Source organism: Bubalus bubalis, chromosome 15 (genome assembly GCF_019923935.1).
Source record: "Bubalus bubalis isolate 160015118507 breed Murrah chromosome 15, NDDB_SH_1, whole genome shotgun sequence".
NCBI classification, from domain to species: Eukaryota; Metazoa; Chordata; class Mammalia; order Artiodactyla; family Bovidae; genus Bubalus; species Bubalus bubalis.
In genome coordinates this window covers 35,310,467-35,333,352 of record NC_059171.1, presented here as the reverse complement: position 1 = coordinate 35,333,352, position 22,886 = coordinate 35,310,467, and the positions used below count along the sequence as shown (strand labels likewise).

General features: G+C 38.1%; 1 protein-coding gene across 3 annotated transcripts; it reads right to left on the bottom strand.

Annotated features, from left to right (window-relative positions):
• Positions 1 to 840: 840 nt before the first annotated feature.
• MED30 (mediator complex subunit 30) lies at positions 841 to 21,540 on the bottom strand. 3 transcript variants are annotated; one of them, XM_006047513.3, is made up of 4 exons: positions 21,189 to 21,537; positions 14,266 to 14,424; positions 12,221 to 12,322; positions 841 to 1,241 (listed from the first exon to the last, which is right to left on the bottom strand). In XM_006047513.3, the coding sequence occupies exons 1-4, from the start codon at positions 21,363 to 21,365 to the stop codon at positions 1,146 to 1,148; spliced, it is 534 nt and encodes a 177-aa protein (XP_006047575.1). In that variant the 5' UTR covers positions 21,366 to 21,537; the 3' UTR covers positions 841 to 1,145. The 3 variants fall into 3 exon arrangements, with proteins under 3 accessions (XP_006047575.1, XP_025120977.1, XP_025120978.1); XM_025265192.3 differs by having other exon boundaries at positions 1,196 to 5,448; positions 21,189 to 21,540; XM_025265193.2 differs by lacking the exon at positions 841 to 1,241 and adding an exon at positions 10,328 to 10,473 and having other exon boundaries at positions 21,189 to 21,540.
• Positions 21,541 to 22,886: the final 1,346 nt, after the last annotated feature.

Here is a 22,886-nt window from a genome sequence, read left to right as displayed (position 1 = left end):
CTGAGGAAAATCTGACTCTTATTTGAGGATGCACTATTTATAATCTAAGAGTCCAGCTGCTTGTAGGCAGACCTATAAAGGACTTATTACTGTAGAACCAAGCTACAAAAGAATTTGTCATTTAAACTCTTAAGAATTCACCGTTTCCAAAATTTGCTTAAGGTTACTTTAGGGTATACTTGAAAAATCAGATAGGGGATTGCTTCGTGGCCTAAAGCAGGTAGCAAATAAACACACAGTTGGCGTTTCAACAAAATTTTCTCTCCTTTTAGAGACAGAGCATGCCAAGTAAGAACCACAATAAAAGAAATCTTAATTTTCATCTACTTACAGCAATAGATAAGCTAACTGTTCTTTCATTCTAACTTTCAGTTCAGTCACTCAGTCGTGTCTGACTCTTTGCGACCCCATGAATCGCAGCACGCCAGGCCTCCCTGTCCATCACCAACTCCCAGAGTTTACTCAAACTCATGTCTATTGAGTCAGTGATGCCATCCAGCCATCTCATCCTCTGTCATCCCCTTCTCCTCCTGCCTTCAATCTTTCCCAGCATCAGCTCTTTGCCTCAGGTGGCCAAAGTATTGGAGTTTCAGCTTCAACGTCAGTCCTTCCAATGAATATTCAGGACTGATTTCCTTTAGGATTGATTGGTTGGATCTCCTTGCAGTCCATGGGACTTTACTGGGACTCAAACTAAAATTTTTAAATTGAGCTCAAATGGTAACTTTTATGTTTAATTTGTACCACAGATGGACTGAACTCGATATTTTCATCTGCAAGAATGTTTAAACCTTTAATTTTCTCCTAAACAGGTAATGAAATGAACAAAACAATCAGTGATCAAATTCAGAAATTTATTTACAAAAGTTAATTATTTTTGCTTTTAAAAAACAATTATTCAATTCATGAAGAGTAACCAAAAACAAATCTCATCAAAATGTATTACAACAGCCTTTCACAGAATCAATAGCTTTTTAAAAAACCATCAGTGAATACTTTAATGTAAAACCACAGTGTAAAAAATAGAAACTTTAATTCTAGTGACTAGACTGAAAGCCAATAAATAATCTTCTTCAAAGGGAAAAAATACTTGAGGGGAAAAAAAACGGTGTAACATGTGTAAAGCCGGAAATTTAAATATCAGTTTAGTTCCTCATTGCTAACATGGCATTTATATCCCAGATGAGATTTCGTAATTGATCCATAATTTGCTTCAGCTGTTGATTCTTCTGTTTGAGTTTCTGCAGAAACAAAAGAATTTATCAAAAAATGTTTCATGAAGTACATACAGACCATGAAGATATAAGATTAAAATGGCATTAAGTCAGAACTCTAATGAACCAGACAGAAATTAAGCTAAACACTTCCTTAAGGCAGAGTAGGAATAGGAAATGGCACCCACTCCAGTATTCTTGCCTGGAAAATTCCATGGACAGAGGAGCCTGGTGGGCTACAGTCCATGGGGTCCCAAAGAGTCGGACATGACTGAGGGACTAAGCATGCACTTCCTTAAGGCAGAAGGTCTCAATACTTTTCTGGCCGCAAACATCCACTGAAAGGCATAATAAATTCTAATTCGGCCTACAGAGCCTATGGCTCCAGCCCCCTACCTCCTTTTCCTCCTCCACTCGAACCACCAAAGAAAATAAGCTAAATATTCAATTATAAGACCTAAGCATATAGGTTTCCACAAGGCAGTGTAGCTTAATGGTTAAGAACACAAGCCCTAAAGCCTGGGTTCTCTGGGTTAACCCTCAGCTCCTTCACTAGGTAAATATCACTTAATCTCTCTGTGCGTCAGCTTCCACAACACAAAAATGGGGATAATAACTGAACCTATTTCATAAGGGTTGTTATAAAGAGTAAAAGACCTGATTCACATCAAGTGTTAGCAGTGCGCCTGGCATACAAGTAAGTGAAAGTGAATGAAAAGTCAAAGTGTTAGTTGCTTAGCTGTGTCGGACTCTTTGAGACCCCACAGACAACAGCCCGCCAGGCTCCTCTGTCCATGTGATTCTCCACGAAAGAATACTGGAGTGGGTAGACGTAAGCATTGAACAAATGTTACTGGTAGGCACAGAACATAAACTGTCAATAGAGAATATAAAGTATAATAAAAATGCAATTGATCCTTCAAACATGTGGCAGAAGTCACTAATTTCTCTAAGCATGAAGTGCAATCTACTTCTAATTCTGAAAACTGAAGACAGGATGCCACAGCCCCGATAGAATCTTCTTCATGACTGAGATTTGCTGGATGCCCTGAATGCACATGGAATTCTCCAGATCTGGCTCTCTAACAGGCCACAGTTTATAAACTTCTTATTAAGCATCTTTTCTTCAAATCGTATGTAGTAAATGTCTGTGTAGATAAAACAAGATCAAAACAGAGAATTTCAAAGTGTTCACTAGTTATTATAATAATCATTACTGTTAAGTGACCTCTTGGAAATACTATGTTTGAAAGTAATATAGTTAGTTAGATAATTTTAAAGACACTACATTAAAATACCTCTAGATTAAGTCATACATGTTCATTATAAGGAGACCTAGAAATCTTAATTTTGATTTATTAAAGAGCAAACTGAGATTAAATAAATTGTTCATATTCTATCTAGAGTCAGGGACCAGGAGGAAAGAAGCCAAAAGGGAGGAGAAAGAAATTCCTATTGGTATTCAACTTCTTGAAAGGCCAAGTTTGGTGAAAGAAGCTTAGTGATCACATTTTCAGTATTCATTAAGAAGTAACTGGAAGTAATAAAATTATATTAATGAATGATTAAAAAGAGACTTTCAAATTAGTATCAAAACAGAGGTTACAGATGGCTCCCACAATGGTTTCATCAATGGAATAAATGCTACTTTCAAGAATACTCACTTGGAAATATAAATTCTGATATTAAAAACTTTAGCTTCATTAACTCAAAAAATAAAGATAACTAAAAAACGGTAGGATATTTTCAAGGTAATACTCAACTTTGGGGAACAGTAAAAATTTTAAAGAGACCACTAAGTTTTAAATTAAAAAAAATTAGCATACAACTAAAAAATACCTGGGGCCAAAACACGTCATGAAAATATCAACACCAAAGCTGACAGCTATGCTTATTAGTGGTTAAACTGTAAATACATTTTCATGACATGATACAGGATTTAATATATACAGTCTTGCCACTGATTGATTTTAACAGAGGTTGACAGCTGCTATTATCAAAATCCATCAGCTGTGCCTGACTTGTTACATTAACAGGTGAATGTGTAAGTAGAGTACTTAAAAAGTTTATGCTAAGTAATACTATGTAATTTAATATTCACCCAAAGGCTATGACAATTGATCAAAGCAGTCTGTCCTCTGTATCCATGGTTCTGCATCTGCAGATTCAGTCAGCTGCAGATTGTGCAGTACTGTAGTATTTTATTGAAAAAAATCTGCATGTAAGCGGACCTGCACTATCCAAACCTGTGTTGGTCAAGGCGCAACTGTGGTTGAAAAATCAAACCAATTAATTTTGACTTTTAATAGCATCTGTGTAATTATGTAATTAAATTGTTGTTTAGTCACTCAGTCTTGTCTGACTCTTTTGTGACCCCATGGACTACAGCCTGTCCATGGGATTCCCTAGGCAAGAATACTAGAGTGGGTTGCCATTTCCTTCTCCAGGGGATCTTCTCAACCCAGGGACTGAACCCACATCTCCTACATTGGTAGGCAGATTCTTTACCACTAAGCCACCAGGGAAGCCAGTAATTAGATTAGACCAACATTTTACCATCTGAAGGTGGTTATTTCAAATAAACATTTTTCACAAAAACACTCAGGTATGTGTGCCATTAAGGCAGAAAAATATATCAATGATCATGAGTTTACTCAGTATTTTATAATTATTCAACTGTATTTTAATCATATTCCAGAAGGGAGGTACAAAATTTGAATAAGTAGAGGAAAGGAAAAAATAATTAGTAGCACTAATTATACATAAGATAAGTTGGTTAATAGGATATGTATTATGTTTAATTCACATTTATGATGCTTTATTTAAGGAATGAGTTAAAAACCTCTTTGGGTCAAAAAATCCACTTTGGTTTTTAGCTGTTAACTTTATTCTCTTTTGCTTTTTTAAGGGGAATTTCAATTTGAGTTAACCAAAACTTAGGCCTCTCCCCTTTAAAAAAAAAAATTTATATATATATATATTTTCAAACTTTAAACTTTTTAGGATGGACTTAGAGAGTATCATTCAGAGTGAAGTAAGCCTCTCCCTTTTTTTTTTTTTTTTTTGGTCTGTTTATTACTTAGTTCTTCAGTCTTTCCTCAAATTAGACTAACAGTTTCCAGGAAGTAAGAGAGAGCCATGAGGCCAATCAAATAAATACTTCTCCTGCCACTCAAGAGAAGATACTTTCTCTCTAAATTCTCTTTAAATTTTTTTCCAATGGAAATATAGGGCTAAGCTTTAAATCTGTTTAATTTAAAACATTTAATGGATTCTTTCCTTTTTGTAATAATCTTCAGTTCAATACCATGTTAAATGAAACAAGTTTTACCCCAAAGCCAGAAACACATACAACAGCAAATTCAACAGATTCAAATGGTTTAATCAAAATCAAAGTGTTCTGAAATGCCTGAAGTAGAAATGGGAACAGAATTTAAAATATGGGCTTTTATTCCAAAAATAGATAAACCTTCAGAAATACTGTTTTGTGTATTGAAATAAACTTACCGCAGATAAATACAGTGGACTAAATTTTACACGTGTTTTTTTTTCTCAAACCCTAATAAAATGGCAGGAGAGGAATGAAAAGGCTATAAATTCACATGGAGAAAAATGATCAGAAAGGAGACAATAGTAGATGCCAGGTGGCACATTTTAAGGTAGGGCATAGAAGGGGAATAGTAAATGAGAGGAATGGTAAATGACATGGGAGGAAACCACTGTACCACCCAGAAGGATGCCCCTGAGAATGGCTGATCCTGAGGCAAGTGGCACAGCAAAGTCTGCTGTGAGGCCTAGGGACGGAAGCTGGAGGGGAAGAGCTACAGAAACAAGCGAGAGCCTAGGCTGCTCATTCCTACTTCTCACCAACACGGGACTGAGTCCCCTCTCCAAAGTTCCGTACCCACTCCCCCTTTCAGGGAACCAGGTTTGTTTCTTATGAATCAAATAGCTGGGGATTCAGGGATTCAGTGCCACCAGCACAGCAGAAGGCAAGAAGACAAGAGACTATCCCTCTATATAGGACACTGGACGATTCTGAACAGCCCTAAAGAAAAAAATCTCAGTAAATGATCCTTGGGGGTCCTCCAAAGAAGAAAGCCAGCTTGTTTCCAATCTTGCTATGATGAAAGCCAATTCACAAAGCCTATGATTAGTGTCTTAGTGCCTCACTCCCAAATAGAAATGGCTCATGTTTAAGCATCCGATGCTCCACAGATCTTTGATCCTCCATCTACAAAGACAACAAAACATAATAGACAGGGGTTGACAAACTATGGCATGTGACCTGTTTTTGTAAGGCCTGTGAACTAAGGATGGTTTTTGTTCTTTGGAAGGAATGATGCTAAAGCTGAAACTCCAGTACTTTGGCCACCTCATGCGAAGAGTTGACTTATTGGAAAAGACTCTGATGCTGGAAGGGATTGGGGGCAGGAGAAGGGGATGACAGAGGATGAGATGGCTGGATGGCATCACTGACTCGATGGACGTGAGTCTGAGTGAACTCCGGGAGTTGGTGATGGACAGGGAGACCTGGCGTGCTGTGATTCATGGGGTCGCAAAGAGTCGGACACGACTGAGCGACTGATCTGATCTGATCTGAAGGACCACCATGTCTCACAAAGCCTAAAAAATATTTATAACTAGGCTCTTTAAAATCTACCAAATGCCATATGAGAAGATTATGGAAGAACACCTTCTAATTCCTGAGGGAAATTAATTTACAACATATAATTTTATATCCAACCAAACAATCATCTGGACAGATACACAAAGACTAAAAACTTAAGTCCCTGCATTTCTTCTGAAGAAGCCACTGATGTATGAACCTTACAAACAAGGGAGGAAATAAACCAAGAAAGAGGAAGATGGAAGACTGAGGAGATAGTAAAATTAACTGAAGAGGTGAAGGAAAGGCCCCAGGACAGTAGTTGAATACCAGGCTTAGTGAGCATTCAATTCAGACCTAACAAGATGGTCCCAGCAAGACGGAGGACTCTGGGGGCAGGGTGGAATTGGGGGAACAAACCTATAAGTCATCTGATAATTTGCTGCTGGAAAGTTGGAAAATAGTACTGAGCTGCTCCCACAGATGCATAAAGAACTAATCAAAATTTTTCAAAATTACAGAACTATTAACTCTAGGAAAACAAAAAAAAGTTTTCAAGGAAACATAACTCTGGTTTCCTATGTGGTTTAGCAATAATCAGTATCTATGTGCCATAATAATAGGAACACAAAATATTTACTGAATCCCAATTATGACATAACCACACTGAAAGAACTGGGGGAAGGAAAGAGGTAGGTGGGTCCTAGACAGAGACCATAAAGAGACCTACATCCTCATGTGGAGAAATACTTTTACATATCAAATGCTTTGTATCAATTATATCCTTATCTTAAAATTCACAAAATTTTAGCTAGTAAGAGTGTTTTGATTATACACTGTCAAGGAATTACTATATTCTAATTATTTGAAAAGAGTGAAAGTGAAGTCGCTCAGTCATGTCCGACTCTTTGCGGCCCCATGGACTGTAGCCCACCAGACTCCTCCATAGAATAGGCTATTTCAAAACCATATTAGAAAAAGGGAGAAACTTAGAGAAATAGGAAGTGAAATGAAACTTATCTTTAGAGAAATGATCTCATTCTGAAGCTCTTCTCTCCCCTGCCCCACCAAAATATCGTAATATCTTTTGGTTAGAGAACAAACTATATTTAAGTCACATGTAGCATTCTGAAATCAAAGTTATCATCACAATGGTGTTTCATTTACCTATACATTTCATTTTATAACTAACATCCTTACTACAGAGAAAAATAATAGAACACATCCATTGTGAATTAATATATAAGATTATCAACAGAAACATATAACACTTCTTAATATATGGATGTCTCATCTCTCTGGACTACCAAACACCACTTACTCTTCAAGATCTAACTTAAAAGTTTCCCCTCCTAATCCCTACTGTAAATTCTTTATGCTTATTACTGTCAAATTTGCTGAAAATATTCTTAGTGTATAGTTCACCTCATAAAATTTTCTTAAATGTTATTTTATTTTATTTAACTTTACAATATTGTATTGGTTTTGCCATATACCAAAATGAATCTGCCACAGATATACATGTGTTCCCCATCCAGAACCCTCCTCCGTCCTCCCTCCCCATACCATCCCTCTGGGTATTTTAGAAAAATCTTTTTTTTCTGAGTTTTGATATATATTTTTCTTTTAGTTTTCTAATATTTTGTTTAACAAGTCTTATTTTCAACTCTGAAATTCATTTTGACACGTTGTGTAATGTAAAAACTAGCTAAATTTTCCCCAAAGTGTCTATTTTTAAAGACTAATTTTCCACATAATCCTTCTTATGTCATATTAAATTCTCATATATTAATATAATAGACAGTTTTTCTGAATATTATTTCACTAATCTATCTGTATAATCATAAGGGATTTGATTTAGGTCATACCTGAATGTCTAGTGGTTTTCCCTACTTTCTTCAATTTAAGTCTGAATTTGGCAATAAGGAGTTCAAGATCTGAGCCACAGTCAGCTCCCGGTCTTGTTTTTGCTGACTGTATAGAGCTTCTACACCTTTGGCTGCAAAGAATGTAATAAATCTGATTTCAGTATTGACTATCTGGTGATGTCCACATGTAGAGTCTTCTCTTGTGTTGTTGGAAGAGGGTGTTTGCTATGACCAGTGCGTTCTCTTGGCAAAACTCTGTTAGCCTTTGCCCTGCTTTGTTCTGTACTCCAAGGCCAAATTTGCCTGTTACTCCAAGTATTTCTTGACTTCCCACTTTTACATTCCAGTCCCCTATAATGAAAAGGACATCTTTTTTGGGTGTTAGTTCAAGAAGTCTTGTAGGTCTTCATAGAACAGTTCAACTTCAGCTTCTTCAGCATTACTGGTCAGGGCATAGACTTGGATTACTGTGATATCGAATGGTTTGCCTTGGAAATGAACAGAGATCATTCTGTCGTTTTTGAGACTGCATCCAAGTATTGCATTTCGGACTCTTGTTGACTATGATGGCTACTCCATTTCTTCTAAGGGATTCTTGCCCACAGTAGTAAATATAATGGTCATCTGAGTTAAATTCACCCATTCCTGTCCATTTTAGTTTGCTGATTCCTAAAATGTCAATGTTCACTCTTACCATCTCCTGTTTGACCACTTCCATTTTGCCTTGATTCATGGACCTAACATTCCAGGTTCCTATGCAATATTGCTCTTTACAGCATTGGACTTTGCTTCTATCACCATTCACATCTACAACTGGATGGTGTTTTTGCTTTGGCTCCGTCTCTTCATTCTTTCTGAACTATGGATGGACGTTCGTGACACTGTATAGGAGACAGGGATCAAGACCATCCCCAAGAAAAAGAAATGCAAAAAAGCAAAGTGGCTGTCTGAGGAGGCCTTACAAATAGCTGTGAAAAGAAGAGAAGCGAAAAGCAAAGGAGAAAAGGAAAGATATACCCATTTGAATACAGAGTTCCAAAGAATACCAAAGAGAGATAAGAAAGCCTTCCTCAGCGATCAATCCAAAGAAATAGGGAAAAACAACAGAATGGGAAAGACTAGTGATCCCTTCAAGAAATTTAGAGATAGCAAGGGAACATTTCATACAGAGATGCGCTCAATAAAGGGTATAAATGGTATGGACCTAACAGAAGCAGAAGATATTACGAAGACATTGCAAGAATACACAGAAGAACCATACAAAAGAGATCTTCACGACCTAGATAACCATGATGGTGTGATCACTCACCAGACATCCTGGAATGAGAAGTCAAGTGGGCCTTAGGAAGCATCACTACGAACAGAGGTAGTGGAGGTGATGGAATTCTAGTTGAGCTATTTCAAATCCTAAAAGATGATGCTGTGAAAGTGCTGCACTCAATATGCCAGCAAATTTGGAAAACTCAGCAGTGGCCACAGGACTGGAAAATGTCAGTTTTCATTCTAATGGATGTGAGAGTTGGACTATAAAGGAAGCTGAGCGCTGATGAATCGATGCTTTTGAACTGTGGTGTTGGAGAAGACTCTTGAGAGTCCCTTGGACTCCAAGGAGATCCAACCAGTCCATTCTAAAGGAAATCAGCCCTGAATATTCATTGGAAAGACTGATGTTGAAGCTGAAACTCCCAATACTTTGGCTACCTGATATGAAGAACTGAATCATTGGAAAAGACCCTGATGCTGGAAAAGACTGAAGGTGGGAGGAGAAGGGGATGACAGAGGATGAGATGGTTGGATGGCATCACCGACTCAATGGATATGAGTTTGAGTGATGGACAGGGAGGCCTGGCATGCTGAAGTCCACAGGGTCACAGAAAGTCAGACACAACTGAGCAACTGAACTGAACTGAATCTGTCTGTTCTTCTTATGCCAGTATTTCACACTTAATTATTGTTTTATAATATGCTTCATCTAACATTTTAATTTTTGAAGCAAAGAGTCTGTTCATTTATTACTCTTACTGGAATTTTTTTTTTTATTATATGTATTTGAGTATGCTCTCAAGGAAAAAAGTTCCAATTTTTTATTTGTTTTTTGATTAGTATTGCACTAAAATCTTACTATTTTGTGCAATTTCAAGAGAATTCACATTTGTACTTGGAGTGTTACTAACACTATTCTGTAAAGCAATTATCCTTAAATTAAAAAATAAATAAAAAACTATGAAATAATTTATGAAATAAAAAACTATGAAATAAAAACTATGAAACAATTGTCTTGGCATTATTTTGCCAAATAATGCCAAGACTGGCATTTTTAGAGTAGTTATGGCCCATGTAAGAATGTCATGTGTTTTTTTAGCTGTTCAAAATTTCTTTATGAGTCTGGCAAAGGGTTTATGAATTCTGTTTATCTTTTCAAAGTACCAGCTTTTAGTTTCATTCATCTTTGCAACTGTTTTGTCTCTATTTCATTTATTTCAGCTCTGATCTTTATGATTTCTTTCCTTCTACTAACTTTAGGTTTTATCTGATCTTTCTCTAGTTGTTTTAGGTGTAAGGTTAGGTTCTTTATTTGGGATTTTTCTTGGGAAGGGATAGTTAGGGAGTTTGGGTTGGACATGTATACACTTCTATATTTAAAATGGATAACAAAAAGGACCTACTGTACAGCACATGGAATTCTGCTCAATGGTATGTGGCAGCCGGAATAGGAGGGCAGTTTGGGGGAGAATGGATACATGTGTAAGTATGGCTGAGTCCCTTTGCTGTTTACCTGAAACTATCATAACATTGTTAATCAGCTATACTCCAATATAACATAAAAAGTTTTGCCAAAAAACAATCCTTTTATATGTGTTTAGTCTCATATATTATGGAAATCCTAACTACTTAATATTTGTTGTTGCAATTGTGAATAGGATTTTATAATCTAACTGGTTTATGACATTATAGGAAAATGGTATAAATCTTTAAGCTCTTTTATCAAATACTTATTGCCTGTACTTGTGAATCAGTGAGCTGCTTTGAGCTTCAGAAGCTTAAGCTATAATGTTATGTACTACCTTAATAAACTTAACAAATTTTTATATAATACTATAACTTCTGTTTCATAAAGTTTGTTTCACTGGCTATAATTTCTAAAATAGCATCAAACACAGTAGTATAAGGCATCTTATTTTCTGCCTGTTTTTAGTATGACTGGAGAAGGAAATGGCAACCCACTCCAGTATTCTTGCCTGGAGAATCCCGTGGACAGAGGAGCCTGGTGGGCTGCTGTCCATGGGGTCACACAGAGTCGGACATGGCTAAAGCAACTCAGCATGCATGCATGCATGCATTGGAGAAGGAAATGGCAACCCACTCCAGTATTCTTGCCTGGAGAGTCCCATGGATGGGGGAGCCTGGTGGGCTGCAGTCCATGGGGTGGCTAAGACCCAGACACAACTGAGCGACTTCACTTTCACTTTTCACTTTCATGCATTGGAGAAGGAAATGGCAACCCACTTCAGTGTTCTTGCCTAGAGAATCCCAGGGATGGAGGAGCCTGGTGGGCTGCCATCTATGGGGTCACACAAAGTCGGACGTAACTGAAGCAACTTAGCAGCACCAGCAGCAGCAATATGACTAGTTCTGTATTTCATTTCTATGAAAAATGTTGGCTGCATATCTGAAATAAAAAGTTTTTTTTTTAAAGACTATCACATTAATAATTTTAAGCATTCTTTGAGTCAGCAACATTTGAAGTCTATCAAATGTCTTCTAGATCTGAGGAAAAAAAAAGTTTTTTTCAATTTAGCCTACAGACCTTATATAAGTAAACTAAGTCATCCTCTTCTACCTCAGAAAACCCTCTTTGGCTGTGGTAGATTAATTAATGTCCTGATGAATTCTACTAACTAGCATTAAGAATTTCAGGAGTGAGGCAGGAGGTGGGGGCACTTATTTGTAAGTAAAGCACCAAGACTGGTAGTTTTATTTTGTGTGCTATTTGTTAGCCATGCTTCTATCCCAGAATGGACTGACAACATCGCTTATTTCCCTATGTTTCAAGAGAACTATCTGAACATTATCTTCTCAACTTCTGAAAGTACGCAGCAATAAATTCAAGTTAGGAACTTTTGTGGGGTGAAGGGTGGGATGGGGTAGTGCTTTGATAACTCTCAATTTCTTATTCAGCTGTTGAGACATTCACATCTCCTACTTGTAAAGTATTATCATTTGCTGCTCCAAACATGCTGTAACCTAGAGAGCTACAATTCTGCCTAGAGAAGAAAATGTAAATGGGCTGTGACAGAGCGCCTATGAGGCCTTTCTAAGAGCGTTACTGCTTGAATTCTGTGATCTTCTGACTGACCAGATGGCATTTCTGTTTACCTCTGAGTTTGGGGTTGTACTTTAGGTTAGATTTGCCACAGAAACAACTTCAGGTAATTCTATAATTCAAATTATGTTTTTGAGTTACATAGACTCCCTTTTAATTTGTATCAATAATTCAGAAATGTAAGACATACAGACTAGCAACTCACTTTATTGACTTCAGCAATTTCTCGCCTCTCTTCACTAGCAAAACGAGGTGGGCCAGCCCGGTCATCTTTTGAGCCATCTTCTTCCACATATGGAATAAGTTGCTGAAAGTGACAGACACAAGTTAAAAGTCAAAGATATGACACACAATTCCCAATTATACTGGCATAGATAATACATCCAATTAAGATCAATTTTTATACTTTTATCTTAATAGTACAAAAATACATTTTAATTCAAGTGATGGCCTAAAATAAAAGCATTATAAGTATATATCATTTCAATGAGTTCTGTACATTTGCTTTTGGGGTTTCTTTTGCAAAACAGTCCTTTTAGCTAAATTAGTTGTCACATGTAATTAAGTAATATCCTACTCAGTCAATCAGCAAATATTTAATTGGCAGATGCTGGGTGAGCAGACACTGCAAAAATAATGCCAAATAAGATACAAGTCCTACCCTTAAGTACTTTATGTCCATTCAGCTAGAATAGGCTTCCTTGATCTATACTAGAAAGAAAGGAACTTCATGGACATATATTATATAATTGTGATTTACTTGCTATTGAAGTGTCTATGTAGATTTCTAGACGTCTTATATTTGGGAGAAAGTTTTTTTGTAAGAGAAAAAGTTTATATAGCAATGAAACTTCCAACAGAATTATAATTAAGTATGTATAGATTTGTGATGACATTTGTTTGATGAAACCCCTTGTACAGTCACCAGAGACTTGTCTCTTCCATCTTATATTACCAATGCAGGAACAGGACAGAGGCAAGTAACTAGTATAACCAGTAATCAATCTGGCCAAACTTCTGTGAATTCTTGGGACAAATATAAATTTGCCTACATCCATAACTATTTTCTTCCTTTCCTCTCTCCAAATGCAGACAGTGGTCCTTCATCTCAAATACATTTAGTCTTCATTCCTGTACACTGATTCCTCTGCCCTCCCGACTTCATTATTTATTTCCCCTGACCTCACCTGACCGTTTTCTTCCATTTTCATCTAAACAAGTTCTCCCGTTTGGAAGGGGGGGCGAAAAAAAACCCAAGCTCTATCCCTCCTACCACCTACTGCTTTCTTCTTTTGTTTTTAGTCTAAGCTTCTTGAAAGATAGATATCCACTTTTTGGCTTCAGTTCCTTACTTCCTGTTTAATCTTCAGCTCACTGTGATCTGACTTCTGTTGCTATCTTTCCACCAAAGCTCCGACCAAATATACCAACAATTTTCCTCTAGCAAAATCTGCTGGACAGTTTTCATTCCTTATTTTCCTTGACTTTTCTGCAGCCTCTGTCAGAGTCCACCATATTTCTGACCCTGCACATCTCTGACCACTTTTTTCAGGCTGTATTGCAGTTTACTCTTTGTCTGTTCACCCCATACATGCTGATCACTCAAATAAGAAAGCACTGACGACATGGAACTGTTCTTTATATAGAGTGAGAGAACATCTAACCCCACTCCCTGCCACCAGCTACCTCTGGTGGCAGAGATTATCACTTGTCAACAGGAAAGGACCACCTATAAAAATAACCGTATACCTGATTAACTAACATATACCTACAATCCAAGATTAAACTTAAAGAAATATATTTAAAAACTAGAGTGATTCTACTAAGATAATTTAATAATGATGAAAATAGTCATAACCTTTTATCCATAAAGAACTTACATGAAAACCACTGTAAAAGTATTTTACAATACTATTAAAATGTCTACTAAGACATCATGCACTGACTTAATTAAAATGAGACACTGACAGCAACAATAGAAGTGCCACAGATAATCTCCGATAATCTCCCCCAGCAACAAAAATTCACTATCAGCCTGGATGCTAAAGTCTGCAAGAAATTATCAACATGAAAAGACAGTTCTATATATATATATACATACACACATATATCTCACAATTTCATCTTTTCTAGTCAAAAGTGAAACCAGTATGATCAAAATCTGAAAATACTGTGAAAATAAAAAAAGGGAAAAAATTACAAATGTCCTAAGACTCTTACATTCACCCTCCCTCGACCACTAAAACTTGCCTCTACTGGAATGGGATCCATCCCTCCGCAGTTTTCATTGCATTTATCATAGACCAATCTCAGCTTCCTGAAGAGAATAGAAAGTTGGCGAAGGTGATCCTGTAGTTTTGCTAACCGGTCTTGGTATGTTCCAGTATGGTAAGTGACACCATTTGGCAGCTTCTCGGACAAAAACCCAAAAACATAAAGTAATGAAAATCAAGATTTTCTTTAAGCAAAGCTAACGAACAGAAACAATCTTTGAGCGATGCATAAAAGCAAGCTGTTCCTCACAATGAATCAAGTGCAACTTTAAGAATTTAACAGTAATACATGCTCATTTATTAATTAGCTCCGTAGCATACTGTCAAGCAGTTCTACAAGACTTTGTGATAAGCCTTTCTGATCAGTTGAAATGCTTTCTGCCTCTAACATTTGACTATATTTATACCACAGCTTTGTATTATAACTAAAAAGAATACACAATTTTAATATCACTTAAGATAATGTAAAAGCAGCAAGGTGCCGAACTCAACCAGGAGCTGAATTCAAACAACTCAAAATACAATTTTAAGAAAAAGAAGAAGAAAAGGAAAAAAAAGAAGATAGGACTTTTCAGTAGAAGAAAAAGAAGAGTATGCTGCTGTTGTTGCAAAAATAATCTCAAGATACCTTAACTATTATAATTAAGATGCTCTGGGCATGCATTAAAACATACAGCTGTCACCAAAAGTTTTACTTTAAAAGAAATCAATAGCAGGCGATATATAGTAACAAATCAATCTGTACTTGAAAATTATTAATAAATTATTGCAAATAACTGCTATGATCATAACTCTGTCTTGGATGCTTATATATTTTTAATTCAGGAATTTTACCAAAAGAAGCCAAAATACATACTGAAATGACAAAAATCACAGATAAATGGAAAAACTACTACTTACTTACAACTAAATGCATATTTTGTGCAGTGCTGAAACTTACAAAATCTTCCTCTCTGTGTACATCTTTACAATATTTTATTCCCACAATTTGATCTGTGAAATTATCCTAAAACTAGAATTAACAAAGTTTGTACAATGGTTTCTAGTATACAAGGTAATTTCATTAAAATCACTAATTCATACACTTAGGGATTACAAAGTGACTTAAAATCAAAACTCCAAATAATGTCTAAAGCTAGAAGATCAATCCAGTCTTTTCTAAACCTCAGTTCATCCTTTTTTTCTTTCCTAAACAGCTGAGGTAGGAATCAAAAAAAGCCTATACAGTGTTCAGAGAAGAAAGAAAATAAGAGCCACTATTGTTCCAAGTAGGTAAAACCATAAACACGGAGGGGGAAAAAAAAGACCAAAGGCATATATGTAATTTTACATATATAGTTATTAAAAGGTGTGAGTGAAGTCGCTCAGTCGTGTCTGACTCTTTGCGGCCCCATGGACTGTATAGCCTACCAGGCTCCTCCCTCCATGGGATTCTCCAGGCAAGAGTACTGGAGTGGGTTGCCATTTCCTTCTCCAATTAAAAGGTGTAATAGTTCATAAAAGATGTAACAGGAAGATAGGCTTAATAATTGATTTTCTTCTTTTATCTCATTTCTAAATTTCCTGTAATGTTATGATTTACAATTTAAGGAGATGGATCTTTTAAAATTCTTTGAAATTAGTTTTTATAATATTAGGATTTTTGGAAATTTTCAAGCATTAAAACATTCTGAAGATGAAATCTCAAAGAAAAGGGTTAAAGTATCAAAGACTGAATTAGTGAAAACAGTTTAAAGGACAAAAGCATTGAGAGTTCACCCTCCACAATACTATGTGGGATTTCTCACGATCTTTCAATTTATGAAGTTTCAAAACATTAAAAAATAAGAAAAAATTTTCAAAGGGTCACTGCTTTCTTGTTTGGGTGACAATAAGAAATATAATAATTACACTTTACATACAGAAGCAGGCTATACCTTTATTATGGTACTACATTTTTTGTGCCTACATTGTAGGTAGTATATACTTTGCCTATATTTTGTATTTAATAAAGACTAAAGATACTCATGATGTACTCTGCATATAAGTTAAATAAGCAGGGTGACAATATACAGCCTTGATGTACTCCTTTTCCTATTTGGGACCAGTCTGTTGTTCCATGTCCAGTTCTAACTGTTGCTTCCTGACCTGCATACATATTTCTCAAGAGGCAAGTCAGGTGGTCTGATATTCCCATCTCTTTCAGAATTGTCCACAGTTTATTGTGATCCACACAGTCAAAGCCTTTGGCATAGTCAATAAAGCAGAAATAGATGTTTTTCTGGAACTCTCTTGTATTTTCCATGATCTAGCAGATGTTGGCAATTTGATCTCTGGTTCCTCTGCCTTTTCTAAAACCAGCTTGAACCTCTGGAACTTCATGGTTCACGTATTGCTGAAGCCTGGCTTGGAGAATTTTGAGCATTATTTTACTAGCTTGTGAGATGAGTGCAATTGTGTGGTAGTTTGAGCATTCTTTGGCATTGCCTTTCTTTGGAATTGGAATGAAAACTGACCTTTTCCAGTCCTGTGGCCACTGCTGAGTTTTGTGCTGGGCTGGAAGAGGCACAAGCTGGAATCAAGACTGCCGGGAGAAATATTAATAACCACAGATATTCAGATGACACCACCCTTATGGCAGAAAGTGAAGAGGAGCTAAAGAGCCTCTTGATGAAAGTTAAAGAGGAGAGTCACAAGGCTGGCTTAAAGCTCAACATTCAGAAAACTAAGATCATGGCATCTGGTCCCATCACTTCATGGGAAGTAGATGGGGAAACAGTGCAAACAGTGTCTGACTTTATTTTGGGGGGCTCCAAAATCACTGTAGATGGTGACTGCAGCCATGAAATTAAAAGACGCTTACTCCTTGGAAGGAAAGTTATGACCAACCTAGACAGCATATTAAAAAGCAGAGATATTACTTTGCCAACAAAGGTCAGTCTAGTCAAGGCTATGGTTTTTCCAGTGGTCATGTATGGATGTGAGAGTTGGACTGTGAAGAAAGCTGAGCGCCAAAGAATTGATGCTTTTGAACTGTGGTGTTGGAGAAGACTCTTTTGAGTCCCTTGGACTACAAGGAGATCCAACCAGTCCATTCTGAAGGAGATCAGTCTTGGGTGTTCATTGGAAGGACTGATGTTGAAGCTGAAACTCCAGTACTTTGGCCACCTCATGCAAAGAGTTGACTCACTGGAAAAGACTCTGATGCTGGGAGGGATTGGGGGCAGGAGGAGAAGGGGATGACAGAGGATGAGATGGCTGGATGGCATCACCGACTCAATGGACATGAGTTTGAGCAAGCTCCAGGAGTTGGTGATGGACAAGGAAGCCTGGCGTGCTGCAGTCCATGGGGTCGCAAAGAATCAGACATGACTGAGTGACTGAACTGAACTGTGGAGAGAGGTTAGACAGGTAGCAGAGGAGGAGGAATGTTCACTGTAATGTCCCTTTTCATGTCTGAATTCAGAATATATTTTATACTTAAAAAAAAAGTAAGATTTAAAGCACAACAAATAGAACCAAAGCAATACTTTTTCATGCAAGGAATCAACCTAGGTTCTAGTGATTTGGGGGAGACATCTGTTAGCCCCATGAAATTTTATTCAGAATGTTTCTTTATATATGCACTCGTCTCAGAAGAGAGTCTGTAGTTTTCATCAGATTCTCAAGAGGCTAAAGGACAACTAATAAAGAAGGACTTCTCTAAAACCAATGCTCAGAAATAATCTCAGAAGTTGGTATTTATGGCACGTCATCAAGAAACACAGACTGGAATCAAGATTGCCGGGAGAAATATCAATCACCTCAGATATGCAGATGACACCACCCTTATGGCAGAAAGTGAAGAGGAACTAAAAAGCCTCTTGATGAAAGTGAAAGAGGAGAGTGAAAAAGTTGGCTTAAAGCTCAACATTCAGAAAACGAAGATCATGGCATCCGGTCCCATCACTTCATGGGAAATAGATGGGGAAACAGTGGAAACAGTGTCAGACTTTATTTTTCTGGGCTCCAAAATCACTGCAGATGGTGATTGCAGCCATGAAATTACAAGACGCTTACTCCTTGGAAGGAAAGTTATGACCAACCTAGATAGCATATTGAAAAGCAGAGACATTACTTTGCCAACAAAGGTTCGTCTAGTCAAGGCTATGGTTTTTCCTGTGGTCATGTATGGATGTGAGAGTTGGACTATGAAGAAGGCTGAGCGCCGAAGAATTGATGCTTTTGAAGTGTGGTGTTGGAGAAGACTCTTGAGTCCCTTGGACTGCGGGAGATCCTACCAGTCCATTCTGAAGGAGATCAGCCCTGGGATTTCTTTGGAAGGAATGATGCTAAAGCTGAAACTCCAGTACTTTGGCCACCTCATGGGAAGAATTGACTCATTGGAAAAGACTCTGATGCTGGGAGGGATTGGGGGCAAGAGGAGAAGGGGATGACAGAGGATGAGATGACTGGATGGCATCACTGACTCGATGGACCTGAGTCTCAGTGAACTCCGGGAGTTGGTGATGGACAGGGAGGCCTGGCATGCTGCGATTCATGGGGTTGCAAAGAGTCGGACACGACTGAGCGACTGATCTGAACTGATCCTTCTGGATTAATAATATAGAAGATAATTTTAAAAATTTGAAATTAAAACTGTATTAACAAATAGTTTATATGTAGTCTTGTTTGTACCACTTCTCCTCCCTGATTTCTATAAATTAAGGAGCACACTGTTGCTTAATTTACAGCCAACTATGATATGGCCCAAAGGGTCTTAGTGAGTTAAAACACAGAATTCACAAGCACAAAGAAATAGTTATTGTAGTCCTTACAAATTGGTTTTGAATATATGTCCACATGTAATCTAGTTATTGATAGTATCTTTTAAAAGTTCAGTTCTTTCACTGTCAGTCATGGATGTGTATTAGATCTCTTAATAATACAAACTGTTGATAGCAAGTTAGTATAATAAAAAGGTTAGTAGAAAAAGCTACCAGTCATATATGATGTTGAGTAAATTCTTCAAGTCCCAGTTTCCTTAATTGTAAAATAGAGATAAAAATACTTCTTAGAACTGTTCTTAACAACAATGTTCCTAAGGAAAGTATTTGATAAATGTTAGCTATTAGCTCTACTAGTCCAATACAGCAGCTTAAAAATAAATATTTGCTAAATTCTGAGAGATCATTTAATCTGTATTTTAATCATCTTACATTTTAATCTATAAACTTTTAAAACAATTGCCAAAGATTTCATATCTCCTCTTGGATTCCCTTTTTATCTCACAATGGCTTATTAACAGAGTCTTAAAATATTTCTGTACAGTTGTATTACTTCTAGAATCAATAGGAAAAACACCCCAACCATTGTATTTAAAAAGGAAATAAAACAATCTTTAGTGCACCAGCTGAAATAAGAGTTTGAAAGTTCTAAGAGTCTGAGGACCTGGTTTCAAATTTACCCTACACTGACTATCACCTCTGTCACTTCACGTCTCAGAGCCATAGAATCTTCATCCATAAAACAAGAATGATATCCACATCACACAGTAATAAGATAAGCCTTAAACATGGGTTAGTAAAATAGTAAAATGGTGCTGGAATGACATGATATCCAAACGCAAAAAAAAAAAAAGACAGATCTATATCTATCATTATTTTAAAAAAGTAACTCCATGTGGATCATAGACCTAAATGTAAAACCTAAGACTATAAAACTTCAGAAGAAAACATAAGAAATCTTTGGGTTAGGCAAAGATTTCTTAGGTATGGCACCAAAACCCAAAATCTGTAAAAGGACAAATCAATAAATTGGATTCCATTAAAGTTTAAAATATCTGTTCTTCAAAAGACAATGTGAAGAGAATAAAAAGACATGCCACAGACTGGGAGAAAGTACTGATGAAACAGAAAGACATACAATTCCAAAAAAAAAAAAGGAAAAAGACAGTAACAACTACTGGCAAGGATGAGGAAACTTTTGGAAAAGTTTCTTAAAATAGTAATCAATCATTTCCCTCATAACCCAGCAATTCCACGCCTAGGCATCTACCTACTCAAGAGAAATGAAACATGTTCACACAAACATTTGTAGCTGAACACTCAGAAGTGTTATTTATAATAGCTCCAAAGTGGATACAAACCAAATGGCCATCAACAGATACACTAATTGTGATATAATCATACAATAGAATACTGTTCAGCAATGACAAGGAATGACCTACTGATGATATTTGTTGAGTGAAAGAAGCCAGATCCGGTCCCCGCCCCCAATCATAGTGTATGATTTCATGTGTACGAAGCTCTAGAAAATGCCAACTAGCTATGATGCCAGAAATCAAAAGAGAGACTGCCTGTGGATGGAAAGCCAGAAGTAAATTTAAAAGGGGCACGAGAATGTGCTCACTTCTCCACAGAGGGAACTGTGGGGTGATGGACGTTGGTTTCACAAGTACACATGTGTCAAAACTTTGAATAAATGCATTGTATTGGGAATCAGTTATACCAAAATAAAGCTGTTTAGCAAAAATGGTTAGCAGAATCTGAGTTCAACTCCTTGAACCATCACAAAGTATTCTGTGGAAAAAGAGAGATTAAAATAACCCAAAGAGCGTGGAGGAGTGAGGCCCACCTCTACCTTGAAAGATACACGAGTTCGCCTAGAGCCTACAGAACCTGGTCGAATCTAGAAAATGCGGCTTCATCCTTTTCAGAGATCCGGTCTGGAAAACATCACCTTCACATTTGGGGACAGACACTTTATCGGGGAACACTAATGAATGTAAATGGGGGCGACCCCATACTCGTGGATTGCCCAGGGCAGCCGCATCGACGCCGAGGGACCCCAGGTAACAATTAAACAAGCTGCTCCTTCCCTCGCAGAAGCACCTCGCTTTCTCCAAGCACGCCCCGGAGAGGGGCCCGCCCTCCTTCCCACCTGCATGTTCCTCAGGAGCTGGAAGATCTCCATGGTGCGGTACACGATGTCTTGGACCGTCTCCTGCCCGATTCGGCAGAGCGATGCAGTGTTGACTTCTCGGGCCGCCTGCTGGGCCTGGGGCCCGGCGAAGGGCCCGGGCGCCATCCCCGACGCCGCCAACGGAGGGGTGGACATGGCGTGGCAGCGGCGTCAGGTCAACAGGTCTGGAGGATAGGTGTCGGGGATGTCCCCCGACGCTGCTCGACCTCAGGCCTCGGCGTAAGCAGGAGCTTGTGAGACTCCAGCGGTCTGATTTCAAAACAGCGGCCACGACTTCCGCCACGGTGACGTGACGCGCCGTCAGACGTCACAGGGCCCGCCTACTCGGCAGGTCCCTGGGAACTTGCGGTTCAAGGACGGCTGGGATTGGACTGGACGCGCGGGCGGGTCGGATCGGACGTGTTGAGCAGCCAATCACCGGGTGAACTCCAGACAGAGGGGGCGGTGCGCAGGGTGGAAGACAGGTGGGCTTTCCCACAGTTCGTTTCCCAGTCTCAGCCAGTGGTTAAAATTCTTAATAGAACTCTGATTTCGTGTTAATTTCCTTGCTGATTATTGCCTTGTCACGAGCCTACGAAGTTTGTAGTATTACTTTCCTTTCACAGCTAGAAGGCAGACTCAGAGGGGCTAGTTCGACATGTTTCGTCATAAACAACTTGCAACTGAAACCTGAAATTTGAGTTTTTGATATTCCAAGCTTTACTGTGACGTGATACTAATTTCCCATTTGTTGTTGTTTCCTGCTAAAAAGTCCGTTTATTTGATAAGCTTTTCTGATCACAGAAAGTATAAAATTAACACTTCTGTCTCTCATGGCACACGATTCCTCCACTTCCTTCCCTTTTCTGACTTTGGCGCTATGTTATATATAATTTTCAGTGTTTTCTTTCTGACTTCTTGCCTTATTCACACAGACCAGATATCCTGGACTAAAATTCAAAGTTAGCACTGCCCAACTGTGGACAAATCATTTCAGCTTCCATGTAAAAGCATGGGAGTAACCATCAGTTCAGTCCAGTCTCTCAGTTGTGTCCGACGCTTTGAAACCACATGGACTGTGGCCAGACTTTCTTGTCCATCACCAACTTCTGGAGCTTGCTCAGACTCATGTCCTTCCAGTCGGTGATGCCATCCAACCATCTCATCCTCTGTCGCCTCCTCCTCCTCCTGCCTTCAACCTTTCGCAGCGTCAGGGTCTTTTCCAGTGAGTCAGTTCTTCGCGTCAGGTGGCCAAAGTACTGGAGCTTCAGCTTCGGCATCAGTCCTTCCAATAAATATTCAGGGCTGATTTCTTTTAGGACAGAATGGTTGGATCTCCTTGCAGTCCAAGAGACTCTTCAAGAGTCTTCTCCAGCACCATAGTTCAAAAGCATCAATTCTTCAGTGCTCAGCTTTCTTTATAGTCCAACTCTCACATCCATACATAACTACTGGAAAAACCATAGCTTTGACTACGTGGACCTTTGTTGGCAAAGTAATGTCTCTGCTTTTTAATATGCTGTCTAAGTTGTTCATGGGCTTCACTAGTAGCTCAGATGGTAAAGCATCCACCTGTAATGCAGGAGACCAGGGTTCAATCCCTGGGTCAGGAAGATCCCCTGGAGAAGGAAATGGCAACCCACTCCTGTATTCTTGCCTGGAGAATCCCACGGACAG

Coding starts and splice junctions, on each gene's coding strand:
- MED30 (XM_025265193.2), bottom strand. CDS start 21,365: ATGTCCACCCCTCCGTTGGCGGCGTCGGGGATGGCGCCCGGGCCCTTC. Junction 14,425..21,188: donor AGCTCCTGAGGAACATGCAG/GTGGGAAGGAGG, acceptor TTGTCCGAGAAG/CTGCCAAATGGTGTCACTTA. Junction 12,323..14,265: donor TGGATCCCATTCCAGTAGAG/GCAAGTTTTAGT, acceptor TGTCACTTTCAG/CAACTTATTCCATATGTGGA.